Below are 19,056 nucleotides of genomic sequence, written 5' to 3' on the forward strand. Positions count from 1 at the left end.
TCTGTTTATTATTAAACTTATACGGCATGCAAGCGGCGTTGGGCTAGTGGTCGGCTTGCTGATTCACTCCCGAACTGCCCGGGTTCGAGCCTCGCTTTGGTAGGTAAAAGAACATTAACCGGGACGCCGTTACAAAAGTGGGCGCTAGTCGTAATAACCCCACTATAAAAAGACTAAGACAGTATGGTACTGTCTCTAATTATAACGCCAGCTCAGGGTCAATGGGACACTTAGTCCTAAGGCTAGCCGACCGTCGGCAGAGGGATTAAGCTGGCATAAGGGCCGTGGGGGGTTTACGCAGCAATGCGGTTCCCCGACCGGATTACAGAGAAACACACGAAGAAAACTAACAAAGTATTAACAACTACAGCTTAAATAAATCCGAACATTTTTTTTTTTTTTTTTGTTTAATAATTAATGAATTGGTATTAAATAAATAACCTTTAATGTCTAAAAGGTCTTCAGATAACAACAAAAATGATAAAAAAGATAAAATGTATGTTTTAAACGTACGTTTATATCTAAACTTTTGTTTTTTAGTGAAAATATTTTAGCTGGAAAAGTAGATTAAAATTAACACAATTTTCTCTTAATATCTTCGATGGTGCAAAGGCTAGCATGCAAGCCTGTCACGCTTGTGGTCCGAGTTCGAGTCTCGGTCGAAGAGATCTTTTTGAAGATTTTTAAATAGAAAAGAATAATTTTTTTAGAAATAAAGTCTTTCTTTAATAAAAAACCTCTCCTGCTTTTTGTGATAAATAACGTGTTTAAAATAAATCTCTTACATGAATCTATCTATATTTTAAAATCACAATTGAGTGATTTTTTCTATAGGCAATATATTTGGCATTTTTAGTCGAAGATAATCATAACAAGAGCATTTATTAAATAGTATTAGCTTAAACAGATGGAATAAGCCTTTTAAATCATAGTTTACATAACAATTTCAAAAAAAACAACAGCGAAAATTATTCTAAAAAAGTTATCGATTTACAATCTCAACTGGAATTAAACAAAAATTTAAAAATTCACTGTTGTAAAAAGACTTACTAGACATCAGGGGTTATTTATACTATTTCTGCAATAACACTTTAGATTGAAGGATACATCAATGATTAGTTTTTATGAAGACCTTTGAAATCGTTTTTTTTTGATAGGCAAGCGATGTCTTGAAGAGAAAGATGGCCGAAAAGAAATTAGGGAGCTTACAGAGAAGATTGTAGAAGCACGGTCGAATTGTGTCCGAAGTGTATCAAATATAAAAAAAACCATTTGAATCCACTTTAAATAAATCATTTTTTTTCCATTTCAACAATATTAATCAGCCCTTAAAATATTTATTTTTTTTAAAGGAATAATGTCTTTTTTAAAAAAATTGATAAATTAATTGAAAAAACAATTTATTAATTGATTTTTACGCAGTTGCCCTTTCGATTGCTTCAAGCATGCGTTTAGTTTCTGCTACATAATCAACAGAAAAAAATTCCAAACAATTACTTCTTAATTTTGGCTCTCCGTTGTAATTTTCTTCTTTGCTTCTTATTTTAAATTGATATTCTTTAGACATAACACTTTTAACCAAATTATGAACATCTTCCGGGTTGTTGTCGCACATCTCTTTTAATTCAGTCGCAGATGATCCAAGAAGTGCTTTGCCATGATCATCAAATAAGGTTACCCAGAGCTGACCAGTGAAATCACCGACATGTAAATTAATCATGTAACGTTGATTACACTTGTCAAATGTATAATTGCATTTCTCACATCGATACAGACCATTTTCTTCCGCTGATACTTTTTTATTGCAATTCTCTGATGGGCAAGCATCATAATAGAGTCCTTCGGTTTTCATAAACATGGCAGACGCCCGGATATTGGCATATTCTAACGAGTTTTCTTTAATTTCATTGATAAAAGATCTCTTTGGAACTGCTCTTACCTTTTCAATTACTATATCTCGTCCTTCATCCTGATACCAAGACAGTAATTCTACAGATTCGGTAATATCTATATTAGGCATAATAACAGAGCTTGCTAAAGTGCTTAAGTTGACCCCATTGTAATCACCAACTTTGACCGATTTAATACAGATGACTGTGTCTTTTTCATATTCTGCTTCTGCTTTAATACCCCACAATGTCAATCTACAATTTCCTGTTTGATCAATGACCACCAAATCTCTCTTAGATGTTTCTTTGCCAGTTGATTTTATTATTATAGTTGCCACAGGATAAACTTCTTTTATTACTGCCAAACAATCTACAATACCACCAACTGTACCTAAATCTGAAATCTTTACAAATTTAAACATATACTGAGGAATATCGTCATCATTTGATGCTACAACTTCAGAATTTTTTTCCAACTGAATCTCAAAATCAGATGTTGCATTTGAAAACTTTTTATTTGCAGGTTTTACAGTAACGTTAGAAATTTCATAAACACGACCTGACTCGATAATTGGAAAAAATGCATCAACACTCTCTGAGAAAGCAACACATTTAATTTGTCCTGTTTTATCAGCAACCTCAAAACTAAACAATTTACCTTCCCCTTTCTGTGTGTTAAATTTTTTAATTTCTGATTTTGAAACAATTCTTCCCCTGAACGTTAAATTTTTTTTGTGAGGGAAAATCTTTTTAATTTCTGTAATTCTCCCACTATCCCCTTCAACTTTAAGTTTTTTTAATGGCTCGTTTGGTGCGGTTTCTTTTTTGGTGTAACTGAGTGTATTTCTAGTCTTCTGCTCTGAATCAACTGTATTGTTATTAGGCGAACTGACTGTAATCGGTGTTCGTTTTTCATCTTCTTGTTTGTTTAAACTTGGATCGAGTGATTGTTTACCACTAAAAATATTTACAGGGTGCCCGATCACATTTTCAAATAACTCGTATTCATCAATATTTTGTACATACAAATATACACTGTTTTCTTTGGGCCTAATAGTAAAAGATCCAAGTTTTATTACTGTAAATTTGCAAATTTCTTCACTATCAAATTTATTTGAAAGTTCACTAGAAAATACACATTTTATGTAATGTGTTCCATCGCTTAAATTAGCTTTGTATCTGTTCTTCTCGTTAGCACCAAAAGAAAACCTGCTTAGTGATGTTATTTGCAAAACTGGCATGTTAAAAAGTGGATTTGTCTTCTGAGCATAATAAAGTGCTTGTACTGTTCCAGTCTGTGGTCTCATAGGGTTAAAAATTTTCAGTACAAAATAGTAGGGTGAGTTCATGAAGCTAGAAAATATAAGATTTAGCAATAGATAGGCTTGTTCGTATTTACAGTGTTCTATAAAATGAATTGTCCTTATATTAAAAACTATCAGTTCTTGTAAGGTTTTTAAAATTGAAAAGCCAAACCAGAATTGGTGATTTATGAAAACGATGATTAAGCTTTTATTTGGAAAAAATTCAAAGCTTATTTTAGCGTTTTAATTTTCATGTAAATTAATAAGAAAATTTAAGAAGATATTTGGAAAATAAAGTTTTTCGGGCCGAATTTAGTAAGCAATCGAGGGTTTTTTTCTTTTGATAATTATTTACAAACGAGTTGATTGAGCTAGCCACATTCTACCCACTATACAAAAGTTACCTGTTTTATTAATTATTGAGGTTTTTGCTCAAAAAGTTGTTAAATATTTACCAAGGCGCCATCTAAAGCAAAAAATAAATTATTGCCTATAATAACAGGTTCTGATTATATTTTTAAAATTTTTTGAAGAAGTCTCTTTGGAGGTATGGTTGCTATAAATTTTAAATTCGAATATAAAACTTATATAAACTAAATATATTCAAAATTTTAGAGCCATAATCTTGAACTACTTTATCAATTCAAACATTTATTAGCAAAACTGTACTTCTTTGTTTATAAATAATTCGTCATTTCAGTAAATATGGGTTTTTAGTACATCATATATTTTTTACCAGTATTTTACTGAGCTTTTCAACTGCTTTAAGGCGTTATCAAGTACCTTGAAAAGATTTGTTAATAAAAATAGTAAGATTTTGAGGTAAACATGTGTATTTATTTAAGTATAATATATATCAAACTAATATGATCACAGTCAAACAGGTTTTGTTCAAAGGTGAATGTTTTTGCTTAATTAAAATAACGAACCCCCTGATACAAGCCTATAGGTTTGATATTTAATTCATAAAAACGCTTTTGTTTATAAAACTTAAAAAACACTTGAAATCGTGTTCTAACTTGCAGGCCAATCACCAAAGTTGAAAATTAATGTTTTGTAGATAGATTCGCTCGGAAGATAAAGTAAGGGCATTAATTAAAAAAAATATATATATTTATGCTCAAACCACCCAATTATGTAGAAATAGTCTTGCTTTGCTTAGTAGAAAGTTTTCGTAGTAATTAAGGTTGGATTATGGCTATTTAAGACCAATAAAATTTAATAAATACTCTTTTTACGGCAATTTTCGAAGTAATTAATTATAAAATAATATTAAATATAAACGCATGCAAGTCTTTAATAAATTTCAGCAATGATTGTATTTGGTACTTCGAATGGGAAGCATTTTCATAAAAAATATAATAAAGCTAGTTGAATTGAACTATCTTGCAAAATAAATCTTTGTAATGGCATTAAAATTTTTAATGACAAAACATTCATCAATTCTGTTTATTACAAGCTTAATAAGAAAATTGTATTGTAATTTATCTATTTTCCTAATTAATTTGTGCTTTTTAAATAAAAAAAAGCCATAGTATGTGAAAAAATAAATATATTTGAACAAAAAAGATTTATTTATTCAAAACTAAAAGTTTTTCTGCTCTTATGTAAGGTTAAAACAGGGTTTACTGTATATTTTACATTTACGCTTTAATTTTTTTGTTAAAGTTAACCCCTTGTCTTTAAATTCAATTGCAGTTGAACTTAGTTTTAATTGAAAACATATGAAGCCGATTGTATCTCTTAAGGAGGTTGTTTAGCTCAAAAAGCAATGTTTTAAACAAATTTAAAACATTTTAAAATAACTGATGTTTTGTGCCGTCGAAGATGGTGTAAAGCTCTTCATTATTAAAGTAATTAGTCATAAAGGGCATTTAGGGATTATATTAATAGAGGATACCACAACAACTGTTTTCTTTATTTTTAATTAAATATTCTGCAAATCTTTATATGCCAATTTTTCAATAAAAAAGGCCGCTATATCAATTATTTTGTTAATCTTTTTTTCATCTAATTCTTGCTCGTGAAGTCTATTAATGTAAATTAACAGGGTTTCTCCCCTTTTCTCCATCAGTTCTTTCTCATAAACATAAAGTATTGCACTTACAAAATAAACTATTACATTAATTCCATAGAACATTATATAATCCCATATTCTTAATGTTAAATGAATAGGGAATCGTGTAAAAAGTGTCAAATACCAAGAAATAAAACAAATTCCTAAAGAATCTAAATTCTTAAATAAATGATAAAAAATGTCAGGAATTAACAAGGATAAAATTGTATTTTGTAATTTTTCTATATGTGGCAATCTGCTAAATTTTTCATCAAACATTTTCCCTAATTGATTAGATTTAAAAATGAACACATCATTGTAAAAGCTTCTTTTTCTGAAAAATGTATTAGAAATACTGCAGCGATATCACTCATTCCTTGGCAATAACCAACGTCCTTAAAAGTATTAGCAAATGCAACTAAAAGATTAAAAAGCTCCAATTGCCCTTTTCCAAATTTGTTATAAAACAAATAATGCTGTCTAAATGTTCTTTGAATATCAACATGTATTTGATATTCATATTTTGAATTCTGTATTTTTAATAATTCAAAATTCTTATCAAGCAACATATTTTTATTTTCATTAGGGGATGTTAATTCTAAAACTTTTTTAAAAATTAAATTAAGTGAATTGTTAGAGCCTCCATTTATTCGTAATGGAAAATTTTTAAGGGTTTTTTCTTTTAATAAAAGTGTTTTCCAAATCCGTTTTCTCAATGAGGATGGAACACCTCTCTGTAAAAGTTTTTTATTTTTAATTTTTTCTTTAAAATCTTTTAAATTAACATAATTAAAATCAAGTAACACACCCCATTCTTCTTTATAGGTTGTTGAAAGAGTTGTTTCTAGCTGATTTGAATTTTTACTCGAAACTACAAACCCAAACTCGTCAACTTTTACGATTTTTGTGTAATCTTCTACATCTTTATACTTTGAACGGATATCGCGGTCCATTTATTTATAAGATTAGATGTAAATAAATAAAGATGAAACTGAATTCTTGCCCTCTTGGTATAATTTGAAACATTTTCTTGAGAGCCAGATTGACAAGCAAATAGATTTCAAATCCAAACCTCAATCTTTTAAGAACAATAATGTTGAATAAAACACAATTATGTATTTTATAAAGGATGTGGTATTACGGTGTATGCCAAGAACTACTAAAATGAAAAAAGATAGCTTCTGTGATGGTATGTTATATAAAAATGCGAATTTAAAGCCTGTTTGTGTGAGTATGATGCTGAAAACAGAAGAAAGAGAAGTAAAAAAATAACATTAGTAAGTTGTATTGCAGAGTATTTTCCTAAGTAACCAAGTGAAAAAATGAGTAGTTACAATAAATTTGGCACAAGTTTTAAAGCCCAAATAAATAATTTTTTTATTTAAGGTTGAATTATGAATATTAAAACCAACTTTTTTTTAGTTATCTTTGCCTTTAAATTAAATTTAAAAGTTGATTAAACATTCTAAAGTACATAATAAATAATAGAATGTTTTATATAGCTTGAAATCATTCAGCTAATGCAGTTTTTGATTTGATTAATGTTTGTTGTAATCATTTTAATTCGGCACTACTTATAAATATTAAATATTTTTTTAACAAAATTCAACTTTTCTTTTTTCTGGCCTATAAAATGGTTTTATAGTCTAATTTTTTAATGTTAGCTTGATAATTAATCGTCAAAAGCTTTAGAATGCACACCTTTCTTCGTTCCTTTTTTCAAACATAATTTCAATTTCCAAATTACTTATGTTATAATTATTTAATTTATTTGTATAAAAAAAATTGAGCCTTGCTTTTATGATTTTAAATCAGAAATAAATGTTTAGAGAAGATTTTTTTGGTCTTTTGCCTTAAAAGATTGATAAACCCTCATTAATTTGTAAGTTTCCAAAATTTTGTTTTCTTATATTAAAGCACTGTATTAACTGAAATTTTAGTGTTTTTGGAACTCGTTGTTTATTGCAGGAATGAATTATAAAAAATTAATGATTAAAAATCAATTATGTTAGAATTATTAAAATTATAGCTATGCCATTCAATTATATTAACAACAATATTAAATTAATAGCCGCATATCTGTTTTTACTTCGTATTTTATTAAAAATTTTTAGCTTCAAATATGATAACAGCACTATCTATTGTAACTGTTATAATCGGCCAAGATAAAACCCCTAATGTCAATAAATATTTTAAGTAGTAACAGTAATAATTGTAGTGATGTTAATATACGTTGTTGAAATATTATAATTAAATAACCCTTAATGTCTAATAGGTCTTCAGATAACAACATACGTTGATAAAAATAAATTCAAAATAAAAGGAGTTCTTTGTAATTTTTGTTTTTAAAATATAAAAAGCTTTTTTTGCACCCACCCTCTATGTCTTTTTTAAATAACTGGGAAGAAGATAAAATTTATGCAAAAAAACATATTTTAGAATTTGATTTTCTAGCTGAGAATGACTTCATAACCGAAATTGAGGATGAATATTATTATTTAAGCCAACCATTTGCTGTTGTTGAAGAGAAATTCTATGAAAAAATTAATTTAAAGTTGGCAAATGAGTTAAATTTGAAAGATGCGAATAAAGAAATTACAAATTTTATTAACAAAATTAACAAATATAATGAGGCCAGAGATATAGCAGAGAGTTTAATGAACAAAATAGCGGAATTCAAGAATTGTACAATTAAAGAAATCCACAGAGAATTTGAAATTGAAGAAGATGAAGAGCCCTGAAACTTTAGCATTTATTTGCAGCGGGTATTGAATAAAGTAAATTACACAAACTAATTGAATAAATAAAGCCTTGAATCAATTTCTTTGTTTCGAAATCTTTTATTTTAATTTAAGCAATATATTTCGTTAAAATGTGGGCGCTAGTCGTAATAACCCCACTATAAAAAGACTAGCATCAGGTCGTAATCGGGCCTTGTAAAAACAACCGATCTCCTTGGGTAGTGGCGGCAACAATAACTCCCACGGCAGTAGAAAGCCTACGTAAGCATAGCGCAGGGGTCTTTAGAGAGCCCAAGACAGTATGGTACTGTCTCTAATTATAACGCCAGCTCAAGGTCAATGGGACACTTAGTCCTAAGGCTAGCCGACTGTCGGCAGAGGGATTAAGCTGGCATAAGGGCCGTGAAGGGTTTACGCAGCAATGCGGTTCCCCGACCGGGTTACAGAGAAACACACGAAGAAAACTAACAAGTATTAACAACTACAGCTTAAATAAATCCGAACATTTTTTTTTTATTTCGTTAAAAGGTTGTGTGCTAAAAACTAATAGGAAATGCTTTATAAATAAAGCAATTTTAAAAGGTATATAAATTTAAAACACCACATAAGTATTGCCTTTAAAAGGTGGTGTGTTCTTGAAAATGGCAAAGGCGCAAGCCAAAAAATCTCAAAACCAAAAGTTAGTGCCGCTTTGAATTTTAAATAAATAATAGATATCACCTTTATAAGAAGTAGATTTCGGTTTAAAGTACTTTTTAGGCTTTAAAGATGACCTTAATTGGTTAGTTGCCATAGTTTACCTTCATAAAAGACGGCGTTGGGCTAGTGGTCGGCTTGCTGATTCACTTCCCGAACTGCCCGGGTTCGAGCCTCGCCTTGGTAGGTAAAAGAACAATAACCGGGACGCCGTCGCAAAAGTGGGCGCTAGTCGTAATAACTCCACTATAAAAAGACTAGCATCTGGCCGTGATCGGGCCTTGTAAAAACAACCGATCTCCTTGGGTAGTGGCGGCAACAATACTCCCATGGCAGTAGAAAGCCTACGTAAGCATAGCGCAGGGGTCTGTAGAGATCCCAAGACAGTATGGTACTGTCTCTAATTATAACGCCAGCTCAGGGTCAATGGGACACTTAGTCCTAAGGCTAGCCGACCGTCGGCAGAGGGATTAAGCTGGCATAAGGGCCGTGGGGGGTTTACGCAGCAATGCGGTTCCCCGACCGGATTACAGAGAAACACACGAAGAAAACTAACAAAGTATTAACAACTACAGCTTAAATAAATCCGAACATTTTATTTTTTTTTTACCTTCATAAAATCCTAATTAGTAATTATTGAGCTTCTCTTCAACCACATTCCTCTCCATGCTTTTTCTCCAGCCAAGGAAAAGCACTAAAATCTCTTTTTAAGGAGTAAAAGATATACACCAGTTTTGAGATTAATTTCCCCATTTTCTGTTAAACTTTTTGGAATTAACACTTTCTAGGTTACCAAATAAAATTAATATATTTTATTACAAAATTTGGGAATTGAAAATTACAGTAGTGTAATTATACAATGCTTTTTTAGATTAAAAACTGATTATAATTATGTTAATTTGGGGAATAGAATAAAAACAGCTGTTTATTATTAATTTTTTTTATTTAAAAAAGTATATAATTTAAATCAGAATTATCGATAGGGGTTTCATATAAATTAAAAAGATGATATTTAAGAGTGCCCGTTCCTTTTAATAGCTTTAATTCCTCAATGGGAACATTGTTATGTGCTATGTTTAGTACATCAAACATGACCACTCCAATACTATTAGCATAAGATATAGCATCACTTACAATTTTACTTGATCCAGCCCAATAATATAAATATGCCCTTTTTATGGTTGTATTGGATTCAATACATTTAGTATCAATGATAAAAAAAGATGCAAATTCTTGTTCTTCTTCGTTGTAGACTGTAGTAATAACACTCCATCTCCCACCAAAAATTTGTTCAAAATGTTTCTCTTCTATCATTTCATGCATCACAAAATTTTTACACATTTTTTTATATAAATGATATATTTTAGAAGGATCATCAAGCAGTATAGTGTTTTGCCTTATAATAGGAGCTGGCATAGTTTCTTCTGGATAATAAATAATCCCTGCTTTTAATAAATTCTCTGCCTGCAGCGGATAGTGAAAATACCTTGCTTGGGAAATAGAAAAGCCGTAATCTTTCTCTGCTGTAAAAATAGCATGAATAATTCCGTTCAAATTGGCTATTCTTGTGATTTCTTTTATCATTAGTGGAGCCAATTTTATTTTTCTGAATTTTTTTGCAATACATAAGAAATTGATGCTTGCTACAACATATGAACGATTATGTAAAACAAGTTTATCCTCTTTGGCCAAAATGTAACCTGCCAACTCTTGTTCATAAAACAGTCCGAGGGAGTATTCTTTTTTATGCTTAGGATGATTAAAGAGGAATTCAAAGAAATCATTTGAATAAGAAAGGCGATATTTAGAAGTGACATCCTCAACATAAAAATCTTCCAAAAACATAGTAATTTTTGAGATTTCATCAATTGGAGACCAAGAGAACATTGAAGGGAGTGGCGTGGGCACGTTTAACAAAGATGTATCGAGATTCTCTTTTGTAATCCCCCGACCTTTTCCAACAGGTTGAGTATTCCAAAATTCTGAGGGCATTATTAGGGCCAAAAAAATATTTAAAAACATAAAAATCGTCAAAATTCTATTAAAAGTTAATCATATTTAGCACCATAGATTAAAATTTAGTTTTAATTTAACATTGAATTTGTTTCAGTTAATAGGATCTGGGATTTTCTAATTTTGTTTAATAATTTAATCGAGTTTATTAATTCTTCTTAAAAAAGCAGTGAAGATTTATTTAAAGTGAAACAGCAGACAAATTACAGTATTGTTTGAGTTCACAGGCTTCTATCGAATCTAAAAGAAAATTGTGCTTTTATGTATTCGAAAACTGCGTTGCATATAATTTATGAATAAACTAGCAACTCTAATTGTTTCAAAGTAAGGTTATAATCTATCTATTAAAGCTAATACTAATCAATAAATACCCGTTTTTTTTAATTTCATATTCAAAAATTTACAAAAAAAGTTTGCCTGTTGTGAATGTGATGCTTAGAATTATTCATTTTACCTTAATCTTATAATTTATACGATAAATTCAAAATATAATAACAAAATATATAAATTTGATTTAAAAAACAAATTGCTTTTACTTACTTAAATAAATTGATTTATTATTTCTTTGCTATGATGGTAGAATCAATACAAAGAATACACTCGACTGCATTAAATACCGCTTTCAATAAATTCTTTTTGACTTCTAATGGTTCCAATACCCCAATGGTTTGCATCTCAACAGCCCCTTTTAAGCCAACACCAAAAGTGCTTATTTCTTCTGAATGTGCCTGCCTAAGTGATTGAATTATAACTACGGGATCGAGACCAAAATTAGCTGCTAGTTGTGCGGGAATCCTTTCGAAAGCCTTAGAAACTGCCTTGAAAACAAACATCTCCTGTGAGTTTGTTTTTAATGCCATTTGTCGGCATACTTTGCTTAATTGCATCTCAACTGATCCACCACCACACACAATACTTTTATGTTTCATAGCCGTTTTTATGACACAAACTGCATCATGTACAGCCCTTTCGACTTCTTCTAATACTTCCATTCCAGGTCCTCTGATAATCAATGTGTGTGCTTTTGCATTTTTAGACTCAAAATAATTAAACCGGGCATCTCCCATCTGCCTTTCCTCAAACAGCTCACATTTACCTAGCTGGATAAATTTAGTTGAATTGGTAATTTTTCCCTTAAATGCTTTTATAATCGATTCTAGATCTTTTACCCGGCCTGCAGAAAATATACCTCTTTTTGCAAAATATTGTGTTGCATAATCACCAATAGACTGTGAGCTCAGCACAACTTGTGCGCCACTCTCAATTATATCATCAAGCTTGTCTGTAATTATCTTCCATTCAGCATCAACAGTCTTTTGGTATTCTTCAACACTTTTTATTCTCATTTCTGAGTTTTCTCGTTCTCTCATCCATTCTAGTTCAATATTTAAACAACAGATTTTAGCATCTAAAATTTTCTTTGGCTGTTGCTCATATCCTGCATATGTAAAAGTCTTTTCAAATGCAATACCCTCCACTAGACCCGAATCACTTAGTGATCCGCCAGGGATCTTCCTGACATTTACATCACTCTCAAATGAAAGTGCTCTGATTAACATCTTAGCAAAATGATTTTTGTCATTTCTTATATTCTTTGAGTTTAAACAGGTTTCTGCCAGTTTTTCAATATTTTCATCTGTAAATTCAATAGAAAGTGTTTCTAAATGTTGAATACATAGCACTTTTATATCTTTTAAACTTTTTAAGATTACATCAATAGGAAACCCATCTTCTATAAGAGGCTTTAAAGCACTTAGAATGTCAGCAAGTAGCAATGCCACACTCGTTGTTCCATCCCCAACTTCGTTATCTTGTGATTTACTCAATTGGCAAATTAACTTTGCTATTGGATGTCTGAAATTCATATTTTCCAAAATTGTTGCTCCATCATTCGTAAGAAGTACTTTTTTACCATAAAATAACTTGTCAAGGCCATAAGGGCCTAAAGTGGTGGCTAATAAAGAAGAGACTTTTGAGCAAACTTCGATGTTTGATACAATTTGTTGTATTCCAGTTCTACAATCAAGAACTTTCTCTGGTTGAAAAAGATACTGAACCATAGGGCAAATTATAAAATTTTTAGAAGACTCTTAAATTAAAATAGAGAACAAAAAAGAACGAAAGACCGAAAAATCTTTAAACTTTGAGATTTTAGAATTATTAATAAACTGTAAATAAAATTAAACTTTTTTATTAACTTTATCGTCACTAACGACTTATTCTTTAACTTTAAGGTTAATTAAGTAAAATATTTACTTTAATTTTACTATAAAATAAATTTGAATAATAATTTACCATACAAACAAACTTAACACCAAAAAAATCGTCAACCCAAATAAATATGGGCAGAGAATGCCCTTTTTTATTCAATTTTTAAACCCAGTACTTCCAACATTTTTATTAGCAGCAAAAAAAAACAGAAAAAATACAAAAGTAATATGAATTAATTTAATTAAGGTTTAATAATAATTTATTTGATAGTTTAAAAAGAGTTTAGGCTTAGGTGTATGGTTGGTTGAAGGATCTGTCTACCAGGTTAAGAATATAGCAGCAACTCCTTCACCTACCTAGACGTTATAAAACGAAAGTCAATTACCGCAGAAAAGCCATTTCTCTTAAGGTAGTTTTTTCTGTTATTGCGTAATTATTTCTAACTGCACCCCAGTTGACTTTTTAAACCCTGTCATAAATGTGTTTTACCTAATGTAGACTTGGAAATTTTGCTGGCCAACCCCGCGATTCTTTTAGCACTTCGACTAAAGTATGTGGTGATTCTTATAGGCGCCCGAAAGTTAATTTGCCTATAGCACCCTATGTAGATATTTCGGATTAAACAGAAACATTTACCCAAGAGGAGTTAAACAAACGCTGTACTTTTTTCTATTGTGCTACTCATTATTCTTAAAGAAGAGTAAATGAGAATTTTTCCTAGTTCTTGAATAAAAAAAAAAAAAATCGGATTTAATGAAAAGTGGTTGCCTTACAGCAAAAAAAGAAGTTGCCCACAAAACTCTGGGAGGCCCCTATAGCATTTCTATCCCTTTGCCGACAGTCGGCGAGCCTTAGGACTAAGTGTCCCATTGACCTTGAACTGGCGTTATATTTAGAGACAGTACCATACTGTCTTGTTTGCCTAGTTCTTGAATAGCATGCAAACAATGAAACTAGCGTTCTGTTTTAAAGTGGTAAAGATATTACTGCAAACAGAGTTGCATAAACCCTTACCACCTCTACATTAATAAAGAAACTTGGCTATTTACAAATTTCCTAAAAAACTTCCTGGTTCCACAACTTATTGAAAGGACCTTAAAAAGGACTAATTCCGGTTCTCTGGATATTTTTTTGAATCTCTCAGCCAAATATCTAAAGGCCCTAAATATAAAAAATGAAGTATTGCTATTAAAAACCGAATAATGTCATAAAAAGAGTATTAACTATGGTAAATATAACAATTATATCTGTAGAACATTTATTTAATGTGTATTTTGTATTTAAATAGATAACATTTATTTCAAATAAACTAAACCCCCACAAACATACCAGTTTATAATATATATTTTATTAAAATAAAAATGTAAAAAAACAAAAAATATTAAAGTTCGTTAAGATTTTGTTAAATCAAAAAAAAAATGATTATAGTTCAACATTTAATACTCACTTGTACCTGCCATTAATTTCTTTAAAACTGTGTAAAGTAGAAGAAATCCTACAGCTAAAATAATTAAATCTCGATGGAAAAATAAAATAGCTTTGGATGTGATCATTGCTACAATCCCAAAATCGGAATAAATTTTTGTTAATTGTTCTCTATAATCAAATAAATAAAATATTGAAAATATACAATAAACATAAGAAAATATCCACGTTAGTCCTCTTCTAATCACATTTTCCGATCTGCTTCTTTCATGGATTCTAGATAGCCGAGATGATATTTGAGTTTCATTCGGAATATGTAATTGATTTTTTTTAATCGCTTTATTGTGCAGCTCTACTTCAATAGACATTTAGGCTAAAAACAAAACAAAAAAAAATATGGAAAAGATATTTAATTCAGTTATTAAAAAAAGCTTATATTTATAAATCGGATCACTCATATTTCTATTGATAAAGTATTGGGAACTTAATTCATCAAACAGGATGTTATATTATAAATTAGAGTTTGAAGTAAACGTGTGAATTTATGTTGTATAATATATATCTTACTTTATGGGATGTTCTTAATTATAAAAGCGGTTATAAAAATACCAAAACTATATAATATGATAAATAAAATCTATTTTTTTTAAACCAAAAATTTAGATTCACAGCTATTGGATATTTAATAGAAACTTGTGCCCTTATATAAGGTTGGATTATAGCCATTTAAGCTAATACTATTTAATACATATTCTTGTTATAATTATCTTCAACTTATAATTTTGATTGTTTTTTAAAAATAATATTTCTTAGTAATTAAAAAAAGATTTGTCACAACAGAATGGTAAGGCTACTAAAAAATAATCAAATTGGGTCAGTTACAGGAGATAAAAATAGATAGATTTGCGATCGAAGTGTAAAAACATAAAGTGGAGATTGGTAAAGCACTAATTCTTTCGTTATTAACTACTTTTTTAAATCTAATTGGTAAAATAAATATTTTAAGATAATCATAACAAGGGTATTTTTTAAATAGTATTAGCTTAAATAATTATAATTTAGCCGTTATAGTCGAAGATAATCATAACAAGGGTATTTATTAAATAGTATTAGCTTAAATAATTATAATTTAGCCGTTATAGTCGAAGATAATCATAACAAGGGTGTTTTTTAAATAGTATTAGCTTAAATAATTATAATTTAGCCGTTATAGTCGAAGATAATCATAACAAGGGTGTTTTTTAAATAATTATAATCCAACCGAAATAACTTAATTTAGTATTACCGATACAGTAAAATAACATAATTTAAATGTGCGTGTATAATAACATATAATTGCATATTAGTATTAGATCGTTTCATACCTGGTAGTAAAAAGGGTTTTATTTGATTTCTGCTAAGATGCCTTTGTCAGAAATCCCATCGCAACATTTGCTTCAAAAAACAAGTGAAACACACTCAAGAGGTTTATGCAGTATCTTAGATTAGATATATTCTTGGCTGTGGTTGGTGACTTGTAAGTCTTTTCAATACTTTTTATGATTCAGTTCTACCAACTATAATTGAATGTATTTATAATTCTGCTTTTTATACCATATTGAGAAACATAGAAATTTATTATCTACGTTAGTTTTAACAGATTTTAATTACAGACAATTAAATTTAAACATTATAAGGATAATATTTTAACAAAAAAAGTTCTAATTACAACTTTGTTTCAAAAATGTGATCAAAAACATTTTTAACTTTATTAGTAACAATAAAAAAAACTATTATAAATACGATTTAAACAATAAAAAACATATTTATTTAAGTTTTACAGGACATTATCTTTCATCCTTGGAAATTTTCGGGTTTAATTTCCTCTATTGATCTGAAGCCCAATTATTTTCGACCATCTTCCTCTTACAGGTCTAATCTCTTAACAAAAAAAGCTTTTTAGTGTCTTCTTAAGAACTAGAAATTAGATAGTAGGGTGTTAATTAATTAGTTCTTGACCAATGGCAGTATAGTACTGTCTATAATTAAACGCCAGCTTAAGGTCAGTATGACATTTAATCCTAAGGCTAGCCTAATTTTCAGCAAAAAGAGCGAACTGTTATGGGCCCGCAGAGTTTTGTGGGCAACCACTTTTCAATAAATACGTTTTTTAGTTCTTGGCCAATATTGATGATTTAATAAAGTAGTTGACCTTATGCTTTAATATTAACATGGTTCTCTATTTTACTACTAGGCCTTTTTGGTATTTTATTAAACAATCATTTAAAGTTGGAGATAATCATAACTTGGGTATTAAATAAAAAGTAATAGCTTTAATATCTGTTTTACGGACTTAAATAAATAGTCCTAAATGTCTACAGATTACAACACCTTTCATAATTAGGACTTTCCAAATTATTACATTTTGAATTACTTTCTCCTTATATTATATTAAAAATAAATTATAATTTTCATTAAAATAAATACACCTGATTTTAAATTGTTTTCATTATTCAATGATAAAGTTTTGCTAAAAAATATCCAAATAAGAAGAAATATTTATTTCTGAGGGATCTGGGGTGCTTTTAAAACAGTTTCTATTTCTAAAATTTGTTTCTGGCACATAGAATCGATTACTTTTTGTCCTACCGTATTTGGTTGTATACTTGAAAGGATAGATCCTAAATATGTAAAGGCATCAAAATTATCTAAGATTGTAACAAAATAGACATCCTCACTTATATAATCGGCCGTGTAATCGGACGCCTCTTCAGAATAATCACTGTTATCTTCTTTTTCTTGTAATTGATTTCTTTTCTTAATAGCTTCAGGAAGTGTAGAAATTATTTCTACGAACATACCACTAAATCCTTCATAATTCATAGGTAACAACTCAGATGTAATCCTAAAAAGAGTGCCTGCAAATAAAATAAAAAGCTTTTTATCATAGACTCGTTTAAACAAAGCTTTGTGTACTTCAAGTTCCGTGAAAAATGTACGTGTAAATATTCCTAAATTAGAAAGTGTAATATCAGGGGAAACGATAAAACAATTTAAAATGGATTCAAGAGCAAATAATGGGAGAGAATCATAAGAACTTGCAAAATCATAATTAGAAACGATTTTATGAATAAGTGCTGGCATAAGATTTGGATTAATTGCCAAAACTGTAGCTCCTGTATTCAACATTAAACTGTCAATAATTCTACAACCAGTTTCAAAATCTTCTTCATAAATGTCAAGTTCAGCACTATTAATAGGAATAAAGACATCAATTATATTATAAATAGTTTCTAAGGTCTTTAAATTAATCATTTTTTCTTTACCAAATGTTAAATAATTATCAATAAAATCACCAATTTCCCTGGGGTACAAAGTTAATTCTTCTTTATCATTGCCCAAAGCCACATTAAATATATCAAACATACTTTGATTGATCGTTTGAATTACAAACATAAAACTGTTCATAAGATCAAATGATTCTTGAAAGTAATTATATTTTTGGGTGGAAAAGACGTGATAAATAATTTTAGAGGTGGAAGCGTAGATGTTATTGATTATTTCTGGTTTATCATCTGCTGACATAACGAGTTTTCCAATAGTAGAAAGACATCCTGAAATAACAGGTGCATTTTTGTCATCATCTTCATTAATATTTTCCATGAATGTAGAACATAATGATTGGACAAATAATGGTGCATAGGCTGAAATTTCCTCTGTGTAACAATCAATGATAGAGTCCGCGAGGGAAGATAATGATTCAATAAAATATTGTTTAGTAAATGCTAATACTTTTTCAAATAACGAAGCTATGATAGGCTTAAACATATCACGCAGTGACTCATTATAAAAGAAGCAGTTGAAAGCTAAGCAGGCCTCTACAGCCAAAACAGGGTTTTCACCGTTAGATAAAGATACCATTATACCAAGTGCTTCAATTACATAATTATCCGAATCGTCAAAAGATTCTGTAAGTGTTAAGAAATATAAGGCTTGTGAAATCAAAAAAGGGTATGGCGATTTTAGATCTGTGAAAATATATTTTTTAACAAAAATATGATACCCTTCAATCGATAAATGCCCAATTAGACTTTTCTGGGCAGCAGAAAGAAGACCAACGATGGCATATCTAACTGAAGCATTAGAATCATCTGTTTTATTATCTAAAAATGATTGTAAAGATGCAATAACAGTCTTTTCAATTTCTTTATCACAACCCAATATTTCTTCAAAAAGCTCAGATGTCTCAATTTTAAGATCGTTACTGTAATAATTATAACGATCGCTTAAATAATTGTCTTGGCTGTATTCGAAATCTTCTTTGGTATCTTCATCAAATCCTTGGGCAGGTATAATAAATGAACTGATTAAGAACATGTAATTTTTCTTGAGATAGTGCCTAGTATTTTTATTGCTAGCAAATAAAGTAAAGAAATTGGCTATCGTAATAGGAACCTTTTCATCAAAATTAACTCCATTAAGATATTGGTTAAGTAAATCTGAAAAAGTTGAATATAGTATGGAAAGAGTAGACTCGGCTTTTATAAAAGTAATTAGATCATTGTTTTTAAAATATTTCTTAAGTCCTTTATTTGAACATTTATATAAGAAATGAGCAGCCCATTTCTGAAGTTTTAAAATTTTCTCTGTTCCCCTATCACTTATTGTCAATATTTGAATGGCTAGTTGAAAGAATCCAGTGAAAACATCAATATTTATAAGAAAATCTGGAAGTGTGTAAG

At 29.6% G+C, this 19,056-nt stretch overlaps 2 protein-coding genes and 1 non-coding gene across 3 annotated transcripts; 1 reads left to right on the forward strand and 2 right to left on the reverse strand.

Annotated features, from left to right (window-relative positions):
* The first annotated feature begins 595 nt into the window (after positions 1-595).
* TRNAD-GUC (transfer RNA aspartic acid (anticodon GUC)) lies at positions 596-667 on the forward strand. The gene has a single exon. It is a non-coding gene; the product is annotated as a tRNA-Asp (tRNA).
* Positions 668-1,391: 724 nt separating this feature from the next.
* LOC143922084 (uncharacterized) lies at positions 1,392-3,196 on the reverse strand. The gene has a single exon (XM_077445352.1). It carries the CDS (start codon positions 3,194-3,196, stop codon positions 1,415-1,417), a length of 1,782 nt encoding a protein of 593 aa, XP_077301478.1. The 3' UTR covers positions 1,392-1,414.
* An 8,060-nt stretch (positions 3,197-11,256) lies between these two features.
* LOC143922085 (uncharacterized) lies at positions 11,257-12,759 on the reverse strand. Its single transcript, XM_077445353.1, has one exon. It carries the CDS (start codon positions 12,757-12,759, stop codon positions 11,257-11,259), a length of 1,503 nt encoding a protein of 500 aa, XP_077301479.1.
* Between the last annotated feature and the right edge of the window lie 6,297 nt (positions 12,760-19,056).

The sequence above is a fragment of the Arctopsyche grandis genome, unplaced genomic scaffold (assembly GCF_051622035.1).
Source record: "Arctopsyche grandis isolate Sample6627 unplaced genomic scaffold, ASM5162203v2 HiC_scaffold_342, whole genome shotgun sequence".
In the NCBI taxonomy this organism is placed as follows: domain Eukaryota; kingdom Metazoa; phylum Arthropoda; class Insecta; order Trichoptera; family Hydropsychidae; genus Arctopsyche; species Arctopsyche grandis.